Source organism: Oncorhynchus mykiss, chromosome 15 (genome assembly GCF_013265735.2).
Source record: "Oncorhynchus mykiss isolate Arlee chromosome 15, USDA_OmykA_1.1, whole genome shotgun sequence".
Lineage (NCBI taxonomy): Eukaryota > Metazoa > Chordata > Actinopteri > Salmoniformes > Salmonidae > Oncorhynchus > Oncorhynchus mykiss.
In genome coordinates, this window is record NC_048579.1 from 18,517,721 (window position 1) to 18,534,541 (window position 16,821).

The window sequence follows — 16,821 nt, forward strand, 5'->3', positions numbered from 1 at the left end:
TGTAATGATCCGTCGCCGAGAGGGTAATGTACCTTTACCATGGGTCCTATCATCCAACTTACACTCAATCAATAATAAAATAGACAAACTACGAGCACATATATCCTACCAACCGGAATTAAAAAGTGTAATATATTGTGTTTCACCGAGTTGTGGCTGAACGACGACATGATTAACATACAGCTGGCGGGTTTTAAGATATTTCAGACCGATGCTGGCACTAAGACCGCACTCAATGAGCTGTATACGGTCATAAGCAAACAGGAAAATGCTCATCCGGAGACTGCGCTCCTAGTGGTCGGGGACTTTAATGCAGGGAAACTCAAATCAGTTTTACCTCATTTCTATCAGCATGTTAGATATGCAACCAGAGGGAAAGCACTCTAGACCACCTTTACTCTACACAGAGAGACGCGTACAAAGCTCTCCCTCCCCCTCCATTTGGCAAATCTAACCATAATTCTTTCCTCCTGGTTCCTGCTTACAAGCAAACACTAAAGCAGGAAGCGCCAGTGACTCGGTCAAAAAGAAAGTGGTCAGATGCTAAGCTACGGGACTGTTTTGCTAGCACAGACTGGAATATGTTCCGGCATTCTTCTGATGGTATTGAGGAGTACACCACATCTGTCACTGGGTTCATCAATAAATGCATTGACGACGTCGTCCTCACAGTGACCGTATGTACATACCCCAACCAGAAGCCATGGATTACAGCAACATCCACACTGAGCTAAAGGGTAGAGCTGCCGCTTTCAAGGAGTGGGACCCAGAAGCCTATAAGAAATCCCACTATGTCCTCCAAACCATCAAATAAGCAAAGCATCAATACAGGACTAAGATTGAATCGTACCACACCGGCGCTGACGCTCGTCGGATGTGGCAGGGCTTGCAAACTATTACAGACTACAAAGGGAAGCACAGCCACGAGCTGCCCTGTGACACAAACTTACTTCTATGCTCGCTTCGAGGCAAGTAACACTGAAACATGCATGAAAGCACCAGCTGTTCCAGGCGACTGTGTTATCACGCTCTCCGTAGCCGATGTGAGTAAGAGAATTAAAACAAGTCAACATTCACAAGGCTGCAGGGCCAGACGGATTACCAGGACGTGTACTCCGGGCATGCGCTGACCAACTGGAAAGTGTCTTCAATTACATTTTCAAAGTGTCCCTGACTGAGTCTTTAATGCCAACATGTTTCAAGCAGACCACCATAGTCCCTGTGTCCAAGAACACTAAGGTAACCTAAATGACTACTGACCCGTAGCACTTACATCTGTAGCCATGAAGTGCTTTGAAAGGCTATTTATGGCTCACAAGAACACCATTATCCCAGAAACCTTAGGCCCATTCTAATTTCCATACCGCCCCAACAGATCCACAGATGATGCCATCTCTATTTCACTCAACACTGCCCTTTCCCACCTGGACAAAAGGAACACCTATGTGAGAATGCTATTCATTGACTACAGCTCAGAGTTCAACACCATAGTGCCCACGAAGCTCATCACTAAGCTAAGGACTCTGGGACTAAACACCTCCCTCTACAACTGGATCCTGGAATTCTTGACAGGCTGCCCCCAGGTGGTAAGGGTAGATAAAAACACATCCGCCATGCTGATCGTCAACACGGGGGCCCCTCAGGGGTGCGTGCTCAGTCCCTTCCTGTGCTCCCTGTTCACTCATGACTGCATGGCCAGGCATGACTCCAACACCATCAAGTTTGCCCGATCACAGACAATGATGAGACAGCCTATAGGGAGGAGGTCAGAGACCTAGTCGTGTGGTGCCTGGACAACAACCTCTCCCTCAACGTGATCAAGACAAAGGAGATGATTGGGGACTACAGGAAAAGGAGAACCGAGCACGCCCCCATTCTCATCGACAGGGCTGTAGTGGAACAGGTTGAGAGCTTCAAGTTCCTTGGTGTTCACATCACCAACAAACTATCATGATCCAAACACACTAAGACAGTCATGAAGAGGGCACGACAAAGCTGATTCCCCCTCAGGAGACTTAAAATATTTGGCATGGGTCCTCAGATCCTCAAAAGGATTTATACAGCTGCACCATCAAGCACCGCCTGGCTGTGGCAACTGCTTGGCCTCTGACCGGAAGGCACTACAGAGGGTGGTACATACAGCCCAGTATATCACTGGGGCCAAGCTTCCTGCTATCCAGCACCTCTGTATCAGGCGGTGTCAGAGGAAGGCCCTAAAAATTGTCAATGACTGTAGCCACCCTAGTCATAGATTGTTCTCTCTGCTCCCTCATGGCAAGAGGTACCGGAGCACCAAGTCGAGGTCCAAAAGGCTTTTTAACAGCTTCCACCCCCAAGCCATAAGACTCCTAAACAGCTAATCGAAGTGCTACCCAGACCCCTATTTTAAGCTGCTGCTACTCTCTGTGTATAGTCTATGCATAGTCACTTTAACTCTACCTACATGTACATGTAACCTCAACTAACCAGTGTCCCCGCATATTGACTCTATACCGGTACCCCCTGTATATAGACTTGCTTGTTATTTTACTGTTGCTGTTTAATTATTTGTTACTTTTATTTTATATTTTATATTTTGATTTGGAAGAGGGCTAGTGAGCTTTAGCTTGGTAGCATGTTACTCAACAGATGGCCAATTCTGAGAAACATTGATACAACAGAAAGATACAAGTCATAAGTCTTTATAGTCTGACAACCTTAAATATTCTGCCTTGGTATATATCAGGGTTATTTAAGGTCTTCCTAACATATCTTTCTAACATGATCCAGTTAAAGTGTTTTGTGGCGGGTAAGCATGACTGCATACTGTGATGAGCAATTTAGTTCAGGTTATATTTATGCTGCCCTGGGTCTCAGAGAGGAAATCAGACATGCCCTGGGTCTCAGAGAGGAAAGCAGACAGGCCCTGGGTCTCAGAGAGGGAAGCAGACAGGCCCTGGGTCTCAGAGAGGGAAGCAGACATGCCCTGGGTCTCAGAGAGGGAAGCAGACAGGCCCTGGGTTTCAGAGAGGGAAGCAGACAGGCCCTGGGTCTCAGAAAGGGAAGCAGACAGGCCCTGGGTTTCAGAGAACGAAGCAGACAGGACCTGGGTCTCAGAGAGGGAAGCAGACAGGCCCTGGGTCTCAGAGAGGGAAGCAGACATGCCCTGGGTCTCAGAGAGGGAAGCAGACAGGCCCTGGGTCTCAGAGAGGAAAGCAGACATGCCCTGGGTCTCAGAGAGGGAAGCAGACAGGCCCTGGGTCTCAGAGAGGGAAGCAGACAGGCCCTGGGTCTCAGAGAATGAAGCAGACAGGCCCTGGGTCTCAGAGAAGGAAGCAGACAGGCCCTGGGTCTCAGAGATGGAAGAATGGAGGTCCAGGGTTTCAGAGAGGTTAGCAGCAGGCAGGCATCGGCTACACTCTTAGAAAGGTAAGGTCTCCCCATAGGAGAACCCTTTGAAAAATCATTTTTGGTTCCAAGAAGAACTCTTTTAGTTCCTGGGAAACCCCTTTGGAACCCTTTCCACAGAGTTCTACCTGGAACCAGAAAGGGTTCTACCTAAAAAGGGTTCTCCTTTTGGGACAGCCAAAGAACCCTCTTAGGTTCTAGATAGCACTTTTTTTCTAATAGTGTTGACTGCTGCCTCCTTAGGGAGCTATGGGGCTACACTGCTGCCTTGTCATTCAGTCCTCAGAACCTCCAAGGCCCCGAAGGCTACCCCAACATATCTATTTTCTCTGTATTCTTGTCTAGTCCTGAGCTACCCTCTTCTGATGCATGGTCCTTGCTTGGTTTGTTCTGTTTCTTTGCCCCAATACAGCAAGTAAGTGGTTTGGTTTGAGCCCCAGTTTGTTGTTATACAGAATGTTTCAGGGTCTATATATACATGGGTCTATGTATACATATACCTGTAATCTGGAGCAGGTTAGCTAATTTACTGTAAACTTTTTTTGCGTCGGCCAGGGGCGGACTGGCCATCTGGCATTTCTGGCAAATGACAGATGGGCTGGTCCATTTTTAGCCCAAAAACTATTTAGTTTTTTGCAAAATTGTCATTATTTGGCTAATAATGGGGGCCTGAAGGAAAAAAAATGGGCTGGTGTGTTAGAAATGCCAGGGACGATTACTGGTCCTTGTCCACCCCTGGTATCAGGGACCCATTTTGTGAAAGCAAATTCATCAGGGACCCCTCATAATATCAGAACACATCTCCTACTTAGAGGAAAATTCCACCCAATAACTATCTTTTGTTATTTTCTTAATTAGTCCATTGTTGTTGCATCATACTGGGATGATTTCTGTACTTTGAAAGTTACATATCTTGAAAACTTGATTGCTGACAAGCTTAACATTTTGGGACTATGTCAACAATGGAGTAATGAAATATATACCAAAATATTGTTTTTGGGTGGAGTTTTCCTTTAAGAAATCATAAGAATAGCATACAAGCAGTTTTACTATGACTCTCAGAGATAATGTTTTTGCTGCTTTAAAGCTAATTCCGTGCAATTCTATACATTTGACGATGGTGCAGAGAAAAACATTTGCAATTACAGTGCATTTATGTTCAAAACATTATTTCTGGGGAATACCATTGTGTCGTACTGCTTTGGGAACTACTGATCGAGAGCAAATGCCGGACCCAATCGAAACTAATTGGTACAATCCGACTAAACGAGTTGGGCTCAGGTGGGATGGGAGTCCCAACATTTTGTAATCCTTGATTGATGAATGCATCACAGTTTTCGTGCCTTCCCCCGGTGATCTGTGAGGCTGTGTGGGTGTGTGTGTGCTGCAATTTTAGAGCGTTTGTGGGTTGAGGTCTTCATTTGGCGATATTGCCTCTGGTCTCGAACAGTGTCAGGGGTCCAAGGTTGCAGGCTGGAGAAAGGGGAGGGACTCCGTTCATATTGAAAAGTTTCAGTTTTAATTTGAAGTGCAGGAGTAGAGTGAAATGCCTTTCTTGCAAGCCTTAAACCCAGCAATGCAGTAATCAATATCAATGTAGTACTAAAAATAATATAAGGCACAACAAAAACACACAAGAAATAAAAATAAGAAATAAAAACAAAAGAAAGTAAGAACCTATATACAGGGTCAGTTACAATACCATATTTCCAATGTACAGGGACACTGGAGTGATGGGGTACATATGTAAGGGGACAAGGCATCAGGATATATGATAATCAGAGTAGCAGCAGCGTATATGGTGTGTGTGTGTGTGTGTGTGTGTGTGTGTGTGTGTGTGTGTGTGTGTGTGTGTGTGTGTGTGTGTGTGTGTGTGTGTGTGTGTGTGTGTGTGTGTGTGTGTGTGTGTGTGTGTGTGTGTGTGTGTGGAGTCAGTATAAATATGTGTGCACGTTTTGTGTGTGTGAGAAAATGAAGTGTGTGTGTGCATTTGCGTGTTGGAGTGTCAGTGTGTGTGAGTGTGTAGAGTTCTGTGAGAATGCATAGAGACAGAGCAAAAAATACAAGGGTCAATCACTTGCCGTGAGAATCAAAGACAACAGTCTATGGCTTTGGTGGCTGGAGTCTAACAATTTTCCGAGACCTTCCTTTTACACCGCCTGATATAGAGGTCCTGGATGGCAGGGAACTCGGCCCCAGTGATGTACTGGGCTGTCCGCACCACCCTCTGTAGCGCCATGCGATCAAGGGCAGTGCTGTTGCCATACCGAGCAGTGATGCAGCCAGTCAACATGCTCTCAATGGTGCAGCTGTATAACTTTTTCAGGATTTGAGGGACCATGTCAAACCTTTTCAACCTCCTGAGGGGGAAGAGGCACTGTTGCGTATTCTTCACGACTGTGCGTGTGTGTGGACCATTTTAAGTCCTTAGTGATGTGGACACCAAGGAACTTGAACCTCCCAACCCTTTCCGCTCCAGCCCTCTCAGTGTGGAGGGGAGTGTGCCCACCCTACCAGTTTCCTGTAGTCCACGATCAGCTCCTGGGTCTTACTGACGTTGAGGGAGAAGTTGTATCCCGGGACCACACTAATGTGCATGTAAATATCTCATGGTTCAAAGTGGAGGAGAGATTGACTTCATCACTACTTGTTTTTGTAAGAAGTGTTGAAATACTGAATACACCGAGGTGTCTGTTTAAACTACTAGCACACAGCTTGGACACACATGCATACCCCACAAGATTATGGGACTATGGGAGGTGTACATGGGACTATGGGAGGCGTACATGGGACTATGGGAGGCGTACATGGGACTATGGGAGGCGTACATGGGACAATGGGAGGCGTACATGGGACTATGGGAGGCGTACATGGGACTATGGGAGGCGTACATGGGACTATGGGAGGCGTACATGGGACTATGGGAGGCGTACATGGGACTATGGGAGGCGTACATGGGACTATGGGAGGCGTACATGGGACAATGGGAGGCGTACATGGGACTATGGGAGGCGTACATGGGACTATGGGAGGCATACATGGGACTATGGGAGGCGTACATGGGACTATGGGAGGCGTACATGGGACTATGGGAGGCGTACATGGGACTGTGGTAGGCGTACATGGGACTGTGGGAGGCGTAAAGTACTACATAGAGTCATGACTACATGGAACTCTATACCACATCAGGTGACTGATTTAAGCAGTAGAATCAGATACAAAAAAACTGATAAAAATATGCCTTATGGAACAGTGGGGACTGTGAAGAGACACACACAGACACACATACACATGATAAGACACACAGTCTACACACACGTACACATGGATTTTGTATTGTAGATATGAGTTAGTAGAGTAGTGGTCTGAGGGAACACACTTAACGTGTTGTGAAAGGTGTTATGAAAAGTAATGTCATGTAAAATGTTCAATTATGTGTAACTGCCTTAATGTTGCTGGACCTCAGGAAGAGTAGCTGCTGCCTTGGCAGGAACTAATGGGGATCCTTAATAAATACAAAAACACTGCCAGGTCACTGACCTCCTCCCTGTGCACTTTCTCATCAGCAAACTTGATAATGGTGTTGGCGTCGTGCGGGGCCACACGGTTGTGGGTAAACAGGGAGTACAGGAGGGGAGTAAGCAAAGTGCGCAGTCCTTTGTGGCCCCCGTGTTGAGAGTCAGCGTGGCAGAGGTGATGTTACCTATCCTCACCACCTGGGGCCAGCCCGTCAGGAAGTCCAGGATCCAGTTGCAGAGGGAGGTGTTCAGTCCCAAGGTCCTATGCTTTGTGACGAGCTTGAAGGGGACTATGGTGTTGAACGCTGAACTGTAGTCAATGAACAGCATTGTCACATAGGTATTCCTGTTATCTAGGTGGGGGAGGGCAGTGTGGAGTGAAATTGAGATTGCGTCTGTTGGAGCTGTGTGCAAATTGGAGTGGGTCTAGGGTGTCTGGGTTGATGTGTGCCATAACTAGGCTTTCAAATTACTTAATGATTACAGATGTGAGTGCTACAGGGGTTTAGTCATTGTGGCATGAAGCCTTAGAGTTTTTGGGAACAGGAGTGATGGTGGTCAGCTTAAAACATGTGGGGATTACAAACTGGGACAAGGAGAGGTTAAAAATGGTTGTGAATAAGCCTGTTAGCTGATCTGCGCATGCTCTGAGAACACACCCTGGAATACCGTTCAGCCCCGTGGCCTTGTGAGTGTTGACCTGATTAAAGACTTTTCTCACGTCGGCATTTGAGAGTGAAATCACCCAGTCCTCTGGGTCGGTGGGAGCCCTCTCGCACGGCATGGTGTTGTTATTGTCGAAGCGTGCATAAAATGCATTGAGTTCGTCTGGTAGAGAGGCATCGTTGGGCAGATCACAGCAGGGTCTTCCTCTATAATCCGTAATGGACTGTAGCCCCTGCCACATGCAGTGGATGTCAGAGCCTTTGTAATACGATTCCACCTTATTCCTGTATTGTCCTTTTGCTAGTTTGACGACTCTGCGGAAGTAGTAGTGGGACTTCTTTTACTTGTTCCTGTCCTCAGCCGTGATAGCCCTGTGAGCAGTAGCCCTGTCCCAACCTCAGTGTTAATCCAGGGCTTTTGATTGGGAAAGCAGTGAACCTTCAATGTGGGGGCAATGTCGGCAATGCATTTCCTAATGAAGCTGTGGCTGTTGACTGTTAAAGGTGAATCATTCTAAACGCTGGGTTTAATCCTTTACACAGGCCTTGGCTCGGAAAGGCAAAAAACAGTTTTTTTGTTGTTGTTATGAGTGCAGGACCTTGACATGATGGTTGGGAAGTTGGTTCAGTGTGTGTGTGTGTGTGTGTGTGTGTGTGTGTGTGTGTGTGTGTGTGTGTGTGTGTGTGTGTGTGTGTGTCATACAAAATTACACAAACACACACACACACACACCCCACCACACTCACACCAACACTGCAGGAGAATCCAAAAGCATGTAAATGAATCCATGTGAATACGGACGCACCAGTCCCAACGTTGAGCGTCAGATTTTCTCAGGGAAGGGATTTGTTGTTATTGACCTATTGGCACAGTTTATTCTGGTCCCTTATGCCATGAGGTGATGTTCACCACCAGGGATGTGGTGACATTGACCTGTCATTGACCTGTCATTGACCTGGCTACATGTGACAAAATATGTCACTGCTGTAATAGCAGAGTTGACGCCAAAACATGAATTCCCCCTGGTTTCTAATTGATTTGCTGCCTTTTATGTTTTTAGAAATGACACCATAACGTGGTAGACTGCTAATGGTTTGACTGATGTTATGTCAGAGAAAAATATTAGCCACAGCATGGTAAAAGCCCTCAAGTGAAAGGTCAAATGCAAATTGGTAAAAAAAAATCTATAATATCTGCATGTGTGTGTGTGTGTGCACAAGTACAGTATGTGGACTATATACAGTGCCTTGCGAAAGTATTCGGCCCCCTTGAACTTTGCGACCTTGTGCCACATTTCAGGGTTCAAACATAAAGATATAAAACTGTATTTTTTTGTGAAGAATCAACAACAAGTGGGACACAATCATGAAGTGGAACAACATTTATTGGATATTTCAAACTTTTTTAACAAATCAAAAACTGAAAAATTGGGCGTGCAAAATGATTCAGCCCATTTACTTTCAGTGCAGCAAACTCTCTCCAGAAGTTCAGTGAGGATCTCTGAATGATCCAATGTTGACCTAAATGACTAATGATGATAAATACAATCCACCTGTGTGTAATCAAGTCTCCGTATAAATGCACCTGCACTGTGATAGTCTCAGAGGTCCGTTAAAAGCGCAGAGAGCATCATGAAGAACAAGGAACACACCAGGCAGGTCCGAGATACTGTTGTGAAGAAGTTTAAAGCCGGATTTGGATACAAAAAGATTTCCCAAGCTTTAAACATCCCAAGGAGCACTGTGCAAGCGATAATATTGAAATGGAAGGAGTATCAGACCACTGCAAATCTACCAAGACCTGGCCGTCCCTCTAAACTTTCAGCTCATACAAGGAGAAGACTGATCAGAGATGCAGCCAAGAGGCCCATGATCACTCTGGATGAACTGCAGAGATCTACAGCTGAAGGTGGGAGACTCTGTCCATAGGACAACAATCAGTCGTATATTGCACAAATCTGGCCTTTATGGAAGAGTGGCAAGAAGAAAGCCATTTCTTAAAGATATCCATAAAAAGTGTCGTTTAAAGTTTGCCACAAGCCACCTGGGAGACACACCAAACATGTGGAAGAAGGTGCTCTGGTCAGATGAAACCAAAATTGAACTTTTTGGCAACAATGCAAAACGTTATGTTTGGCGTAAAAGCAACACAGCTCATCACCCTGAACACACCATCCCCACTGTCAAACATGGTGGTGGCAGCATCATGGTTTGGGCCTGCTTTTCTTCAGCAGGGACAGGGAAGATGGTTAAAATTGATGGGAAGATGGATGGAGCGAAATACAGGACCATTCTGGAAGAAAACCTGATGGAGTCTGCAAAAGACCTGAGACTGGGACGGAGATTTGTCTTCCAACAAGACAATGATCCAAAACATAAAGCAAAATCTACAATGGAATGGTTCAAAAATAAACATATCCAGGTGTTAGAATGGCCAAGTCAAAGTCCAGACCTGAATCCAATCGAGAATCTGTGGAAAGAACTGAAAACTGCCGTTCACAAATGCTCTCCATCCAACCTCACTGAGCTCGAGCTGTTTTGCAAGGAGGAATGGGAAAAAAATTCAGTCTCTCGATGTGCAAAACTGATAGAGACATACCCCAAGCGACTTACAGCTGTAATTGCAGCAAAAGGTGGCGCTACAAAGTATTAACTTAAGGGGGCTGAATAATTTTGCACGCCCAATTTTTCAGTTTTTGATTTGTTAAAAAAGTTTGAAATATCCAATAAATGTCGTTCCACTTCATGATTGTGTCCCACTTGTTGTTGATTCTTCACAAAAAAATACACTTTTATATCTTTATGTTTGAAGCCTGAAATGTGGCAAAAGGTCGCAAAGTTCAAGGGGGCCGAATACTTTCGCAAGGCACTGTATATGCCTTTTTTTGTATTTTTGTGTGTGTGTAAATCATGAAGCACCCATACAAGGCCCAGTACTGTGCATTCAGAAAGTATTCAGACCCATTGACATTTTCCACATTTTGTTACGTTACAGCCTTATTCTAAAATGGATTAAATATTTTTTTCCCTTGTCAATCTACACACAATACCCCATAATGACAAAGCAAAAACTGATTTTTTGAAATTTTAGCAAATCTATTAAAAATAAAAATGAAATATTACCTTTACATAAGTAATCAGACTCTTTACTCAGTACTTTATTGATGCACATTTGGCAGCAATTACAGGGTATGACGCTACAAACTTGGCACCCCTGTATTTGGGGAGTTTCTTCCATTCTTCTCAGCTGCACAGCTATTTTCAGATCTCTCCAGAGATGTTCGATCGGGTTCAAGTTCGGGCTCTGGCTGGGCCACTCAAGGGCATTCAGAGACTTGTCCCGAAGCCACTCCTGTGTTATCTTGCTATGTGTTTAGGGTTGTTGTCCTGTTGGAAGGTGAAACTTTTCCCCAGCCTGAGGTCCTGAGCGCTCTGGAGCAGGTTTTCATCAAGGATCTCTCTGTACTTTGCTCCATTCATCTTTCCCTTGATCCTGACTAGTCTCCCAGTCCCTGCCGCTGAAAAACATCCCCACAGCATGATGCTGCTACCACCTTTCTTCACCGTAGGGATGGTGCCAGGTTTCCTCCAGATGTGACGCTTGGCATCTTGGTTTCACAGACCAGAAAATCTTGTTTATCATTGTCTGAGAGTCTTTAGGTGCCTTTTGGCAAATTCTAAGTGGGCTGTGATGTGCCTTTTCCTGAGGAGTGGCTTTCATCTGGCCACTCTACCGTAAAGATGGAGTGCAGCAGAGATGGTTGTCCTACTGGAAGGTTCTCTGTCACGAGAATTTTCAATCCCAATGATAATAACTATCAATCAATAGCTTTGACCAATCCCCGAGGTTTGTAAGACCATGGGTGTATTAATAATTAGGCAAAGACTCAGCTTATGCAAAAGATTAGTACCGTTTATTCAGAGAACGTTCTGAAGTCCATTATACAAAGACATCCATTTTACAGCTGCGCACATACTTCCACACAAACAGTAGGTATTCTAAGCACATACTTCCACACAAACAGTAGGTATTCTAAGCACATACTTCCACACAAACAGTAGGTATTCTAAGCACATACTTCCACACAAACAGTAGGTATTCTAAGCACATACTTCCACACAAACAGTAGGTATCCTACCCACATACATCCACACAAACAGTAGGTATCCTACCCACATACATCCACACAAACAGTAGGTATTCTAAGCACATACTTCCACACAAACAGTAGGTATTCTAAGCACATACTTCCACACAAACAGTAGGTATTCTAAGCACATACTTCCACACAAACAGTAGGTATTCTAAGCACATACTTCCACACAAACAGTAGGTATTCTAAGCACATACTTCCACACAAACAGTAGGTATTCTAAGCACATACTTCCACACAAACAGTAGGTATTCTAAGCACATACTTCCACACAAACAGTAGGTATTCTAAGCACATACTTCCACACAAACAGTAGGTGAGTTTTATCCTTCTCCATAGTTCTCACCACTGTGTATCACTACCCAGCCATTCCATTCCCCCAAGATTAGGGAAACATTGAGAAGTACTCCCTATGCAATCATAGGTTCCTCAGAGGCCTAGCCAGGTCGGTCCTAACAGAGTTTAACTGTTCTCGTTCTTTTTCTTCGGCACACACATACAAGTTCAAATCCTAAGCTACGCCTTGCTCAGACAGTCTGTGTTTTTCCACTATACAGATACATTGTTTAACCTAATTCTGACTAAAACTACACACATCATCAGATAATAATTTTATGATTATAATCAATTTCATACAATTAGAACGTTTCAGAGTGGAATTACTTTATAATTATCTTTCAACATATACATTGTTTTATCATTCTCCCATCTCCACAGAGGAACTCTAGAACTCAGTCAGAGTGACCATCGGGTTCTTGGTCACCTCCCTGACCAAGGCCCTTCTCCCCCGATTGTTCAGTTTGGCCGGGCGGCCAGCTCTAGGAAGAGTCTTGGTGGTTCCAATCTTCTTCCATTTAAGAATGATGGAGGCCACTGTGTTCTTGGGGGACTTCAATGCTGCAGACATTTTTGGTACCCTTCCCCAAATCTGTGCCTCGACACAATCCTGTCTCGGCGCTCTACTGACAATTCCTTTGACCTCATGGCTTGGTTTTTACTCTGACATGCACTGTCAACTATGGGACCTTATATAGACAGGTGTGGGCCTTTCCAAATAATGTCCAATCAATTGAATTTACCACTGGTGGAATCCAACGAAGTTGTAGAAACATCTCAAGGAGGATGTGAGCTCAGGGTCTGAATAGTTATGTAAAGGAGGTATTTCTGGTTTTTATTTGGTAATAAATTTGCCAAAACTTTAAAAACCTGGTTTCACTTCGTCATTATGGGGTATTGTGTGTAGATGGATGGGGAAAAATAAATAATTTAATCAATTTTAGAATAAGGCTGTAACATAACAAAATGTGGAAAAAGTCAAGGGGTCTGAACACTTTCCGAATGCACTGTATGTTATGTAGCTCTCATGACATTATGATTGGAGATACAGGAATAATAGCATACAGTCCAGTACTGTAGAATCCAGCCGACCTACTGCATCTACAGTATAACATCACATGTAATTAGACAGTTAGAGGAAGCCAGATTAACCATTTGATCTCGACTCAGTCATCTACCGTCATCTCGCCGTGGACACACCTCCCAGTCAATTTGGCTAAGAGCACCACACTTAGAATTATTAAAGAGCCAACAAGAGGGCCCTTACATGATTAACATAATTACAGCATAATTAAGTTAAAGAAAACACTGGGATGGAGGAAGTCTAATGAGAGATCTAAAGAAAAGGATTTTTCACCAAGACTGTGTATGTGTGTGTGTGTGTGTGTGTGTGTGTGTGTGTGTGTGTGTGTGTGTGTGTGTGTGTGTGTGTGTGTGTGTGTGTGTGTGTGTGTGTGTGTGTGTGCGTGCGTGCGTGCGTGTGCGGATATGTATAACTATACTTGTGGGGACCAGGAGTCCCCACAAAGGGGAAAAAATGTGACCAACTGTGGACGTTTTGTTGGTCCCCACAAGGTCAAATGCTATTTAGAGGGGGGTTAAGGTTTAGGGTTAAGGTTAGAATTAGTGTTAGGGTTAGAATTAGGTTTAGGGTTAGGAGCTAGGGTTAGTTTTAAGGTTAGGAGCTAGGGTTAGGTTAGGTTTTTGGGTTAAGGTTATGGTAAGGTTTAGGGTAAGGGTAAGGGTTAGGGTTAGGGGTTAAGGAAAATAGGACTTTGAATGGGATTGAATCATCTCACCAGTGTCATGCCCGCTAACAGGCAACTCATGGTTGACGCAAGAGTCAGCATCGACCCTAAACAGTCTATGTTATACTATTGAGTTATTTGTGCTGTTTTGGGATGATACATGAGGTGTTGAGATGTGTCTCCTGTAGGCTGTCTTGAAATGGGGGAGTGTCGTGTGTAGATTTGTTGTGTTCGTAATTTTTTAAGGTCAACCTTAGCCTGCAAACTTAAAAGGGAACGTTCTAAAATGTTCAACATCAAATTGATCATCTCCAGCACCACTGCAACGTCAACATATGTGAAAACAGCAGGTTTTATTGTTTCAAAATAACAATAGAAGGAGCCACTGATGACATCATGTGATTTTAAACAGCTATGGCAAGCAGGCAAAGGTTAGTAAGTAAAGCCCAGTCCCAAAAATCTGCCTACACCCTCAGACACCTCTTCTTGATCTCAAACAATTGAACGAAGATGGTTATTCAGTGGACCCTATGGTGTTTTGCTCTATCACTCTCTGAGATGGCAGCATGGCATGGTGGTGTGTTTGTAGGACAAGTGTAGTGGGGCAGAAAATAGAAAAGCCAGACACCTAATTACACCTGTCGCAGGCGGGCACCAAGTGTGGCTAGACCAGCACAGGGTGTCCACAGGGCTGTGTCGCCTCCAACTTCCATCCTCAAACACACACATGCACACACATACATGCACGCATGCACACATACACACATACACTTATGGTTTGTTCCCCTGGGTAATATGGGGACACGCTAGACACTCCCACATAACATGTTTTTTTTTCCCTTTGCCAAAAGTAGTGTGAAATCTCAGAACCATGGAACATTGTCAGTGTTGATTGACGCTGGCTGCAAAGATATACTACATGCAAGGTTACCAAGAAACAGATGAATGACATGACAATTCATTGATTTGGATTGATTTGATTGATGCGTTGGTACAACATCAATAAACCTTTGGAGAAACACAGAGAGAACCGTCTCAGGTAAACCCAAAACATGCATTTTTGGTCTAGGATGTTTCGTTATTATAGGCCCTATTAAATCAGAGTGTTTCATTTATGAAGCTCGTGTTAGGATGTGGGAAAAAATCTAAATTTGACTACAAAATTATGTTTGCAATCATTACACGATGGTAATGAAATTCCATCATGAAACTGCATGCACGGTTGACATTTACTAAACTGAGGAAAAGTGGCCCTGTGTCTAAGGGGCTATGGTTGCCATGTGCAAATTCAGGCAGGCAGGCACGCAAGCATGGAGGCACGCGGACAGATGCACCCCCCCCCCCCCCACACCCCACACACACACACACTAAACAAACACACTAAACACACACAGCCCTACAGCCCAGAGGAGCAGGTCCTCTTGTTTAACATGGACATGGAGAGCTTCTGTTCCCGTTGGAGGCTGACATTTAAAACCAGGCCCAAATCACACCTGCTGTTTACATTCCTAGTGTTACACATCAGGGCCCTTCTCCGTCCACACTCTGCCGCTTACAGGGACCAGACCTGCCGGCTAGCTTTTTATAGCTATTTGATCTAGCAGTCTGGTTTGCTGTAAGATGTTGTTTGTCACTAACTTTTTAATCAATGTGAAAGTAATAACATCTTAATTGTCCAATAAAGCTTTATTAAAACTCCTCTCCTTCTCTCCCACTCCCAGTTGCTGAACCTCAGCTTGTCCAACAAGGCTTTATTAAAACTCCTTCCACTCTCTCCTCCCAGGCTTTATTAACACACCTCTCCCTCTCCTCCTCCCAGGTGCTCAACCTTTTCCTAGCCTTGCTGCTTAGCTCATTCAGCTCGGACAACCTCTCGGCGCCCGACGACGATGGCGAGATGAACAACCTACAGATTGCCATTGGTCGCATCAAAAGCGGCATGGGCTGGCTCCGAAGCCAGGTTGGGCACTTGATTTTAAACAGCTATTCATTGTTTAATTACATTTTCATTCTCTACTTTTTTAAAAACTATTTAGCATAGACAATTACATAGATTCAAAATAAGATACAGCATGAAATGTAGTATGGGCTAGGAGTAAAAATGAAACAACCAATATCAACCAAACAAACAAATGAATCACAAAACCCCCAAAAATAACATGCAAAAAAAAAGTTCATCTTCTAAACGCAGTTCATTACTTTGTTGCAGATCTGCGACTTCTTCAATGGCAACTTCAAGCGGCGGCAGCAGAAGAGCAAAGAAGCCGAGGCCATGCTGAAGCTCAAGAGGCTGAGCCACAGTGCTCCGCTTGGCGAGGTGGGCAACGGGACAGTGGTGGCGGTGGCGGGAGGGATTGGACGCCACGGGGAGAAGATTATGGTCCCGGAGGTGGACGACAGCTACATGACCAACCCCAACCTGACCATCAGCGTGCCCATCGCTCCTGGCGAGTCGGACGTGGAGTTCCCCGAGGACGAGGATGAGGAGGAAGAGGGGGAGAGCGAGAGCTCAGAGGAGGAGGAGGAGGAGGAGGAGAGCAAGCAGGTAGGATGGGAGTTTGGGTTGGTGGAAGTGAAGGGTACCCATATGGAAGTCTATGTCGATATCAGTCACATTTTTGTGATACAAGCCAATAATGGGCCACTGTACTATATCAAATATTGTTATCTCCAAACATGAAATCAAATCAAATCAAATTGTATTAGTCACATACGCGTGTTTAGCAGATGATATTGCAGGTGTATTGAAATGCTTGTGTTTCTAGCTCCAATAGTGCAGTAATATCTAACATGTAATATCTAACAATTCCACAACAATAGACACAATACACACAAATCTAAAGTAACGGAATGGAATTAAAAATATTTGGGCGAGCAATGTCAGAGCGGCAAAGACTAAGATACAGTAGAATAGGATATAATACAGTATATACATATGAGATGAGTAATGCAAAACATGTAAACATTATTAAAGTGACTAATGTTCCATTATTAAAGTGGCCAGTGATTTCAA

At 44.5% G+C, this 16,821-nt stretch overlaps 1 protein-coding gene across 2 annotated transcripts in view; it reads left to right on the forward strand.

Moving 5' to 3' along the window:
- Positions 1-16,821, forward strand: part of scn5lab (sodium channel, voltage gated, type V-like, alpha b) — a 189,960-nt gene that overhangs the window by 127,564 nt on the left and 45,575 nt on the right. For both annotated transcript variants that reach the window (XM_021562572.2, XM_036943977.1), the window contains 2 exons: positions 15,628-15,768; positions 16,018-16,353. In XM_021562572.2, coding sequence (XP_021418247.2) covers positions 15,628-15,768; positions 16,018-16,353 — 477 coding nt within the window. The remainder of the gene's footprint in view (positions 1-15,627; positions 15,769-16,017; positions 16,354-16,821) is intronic.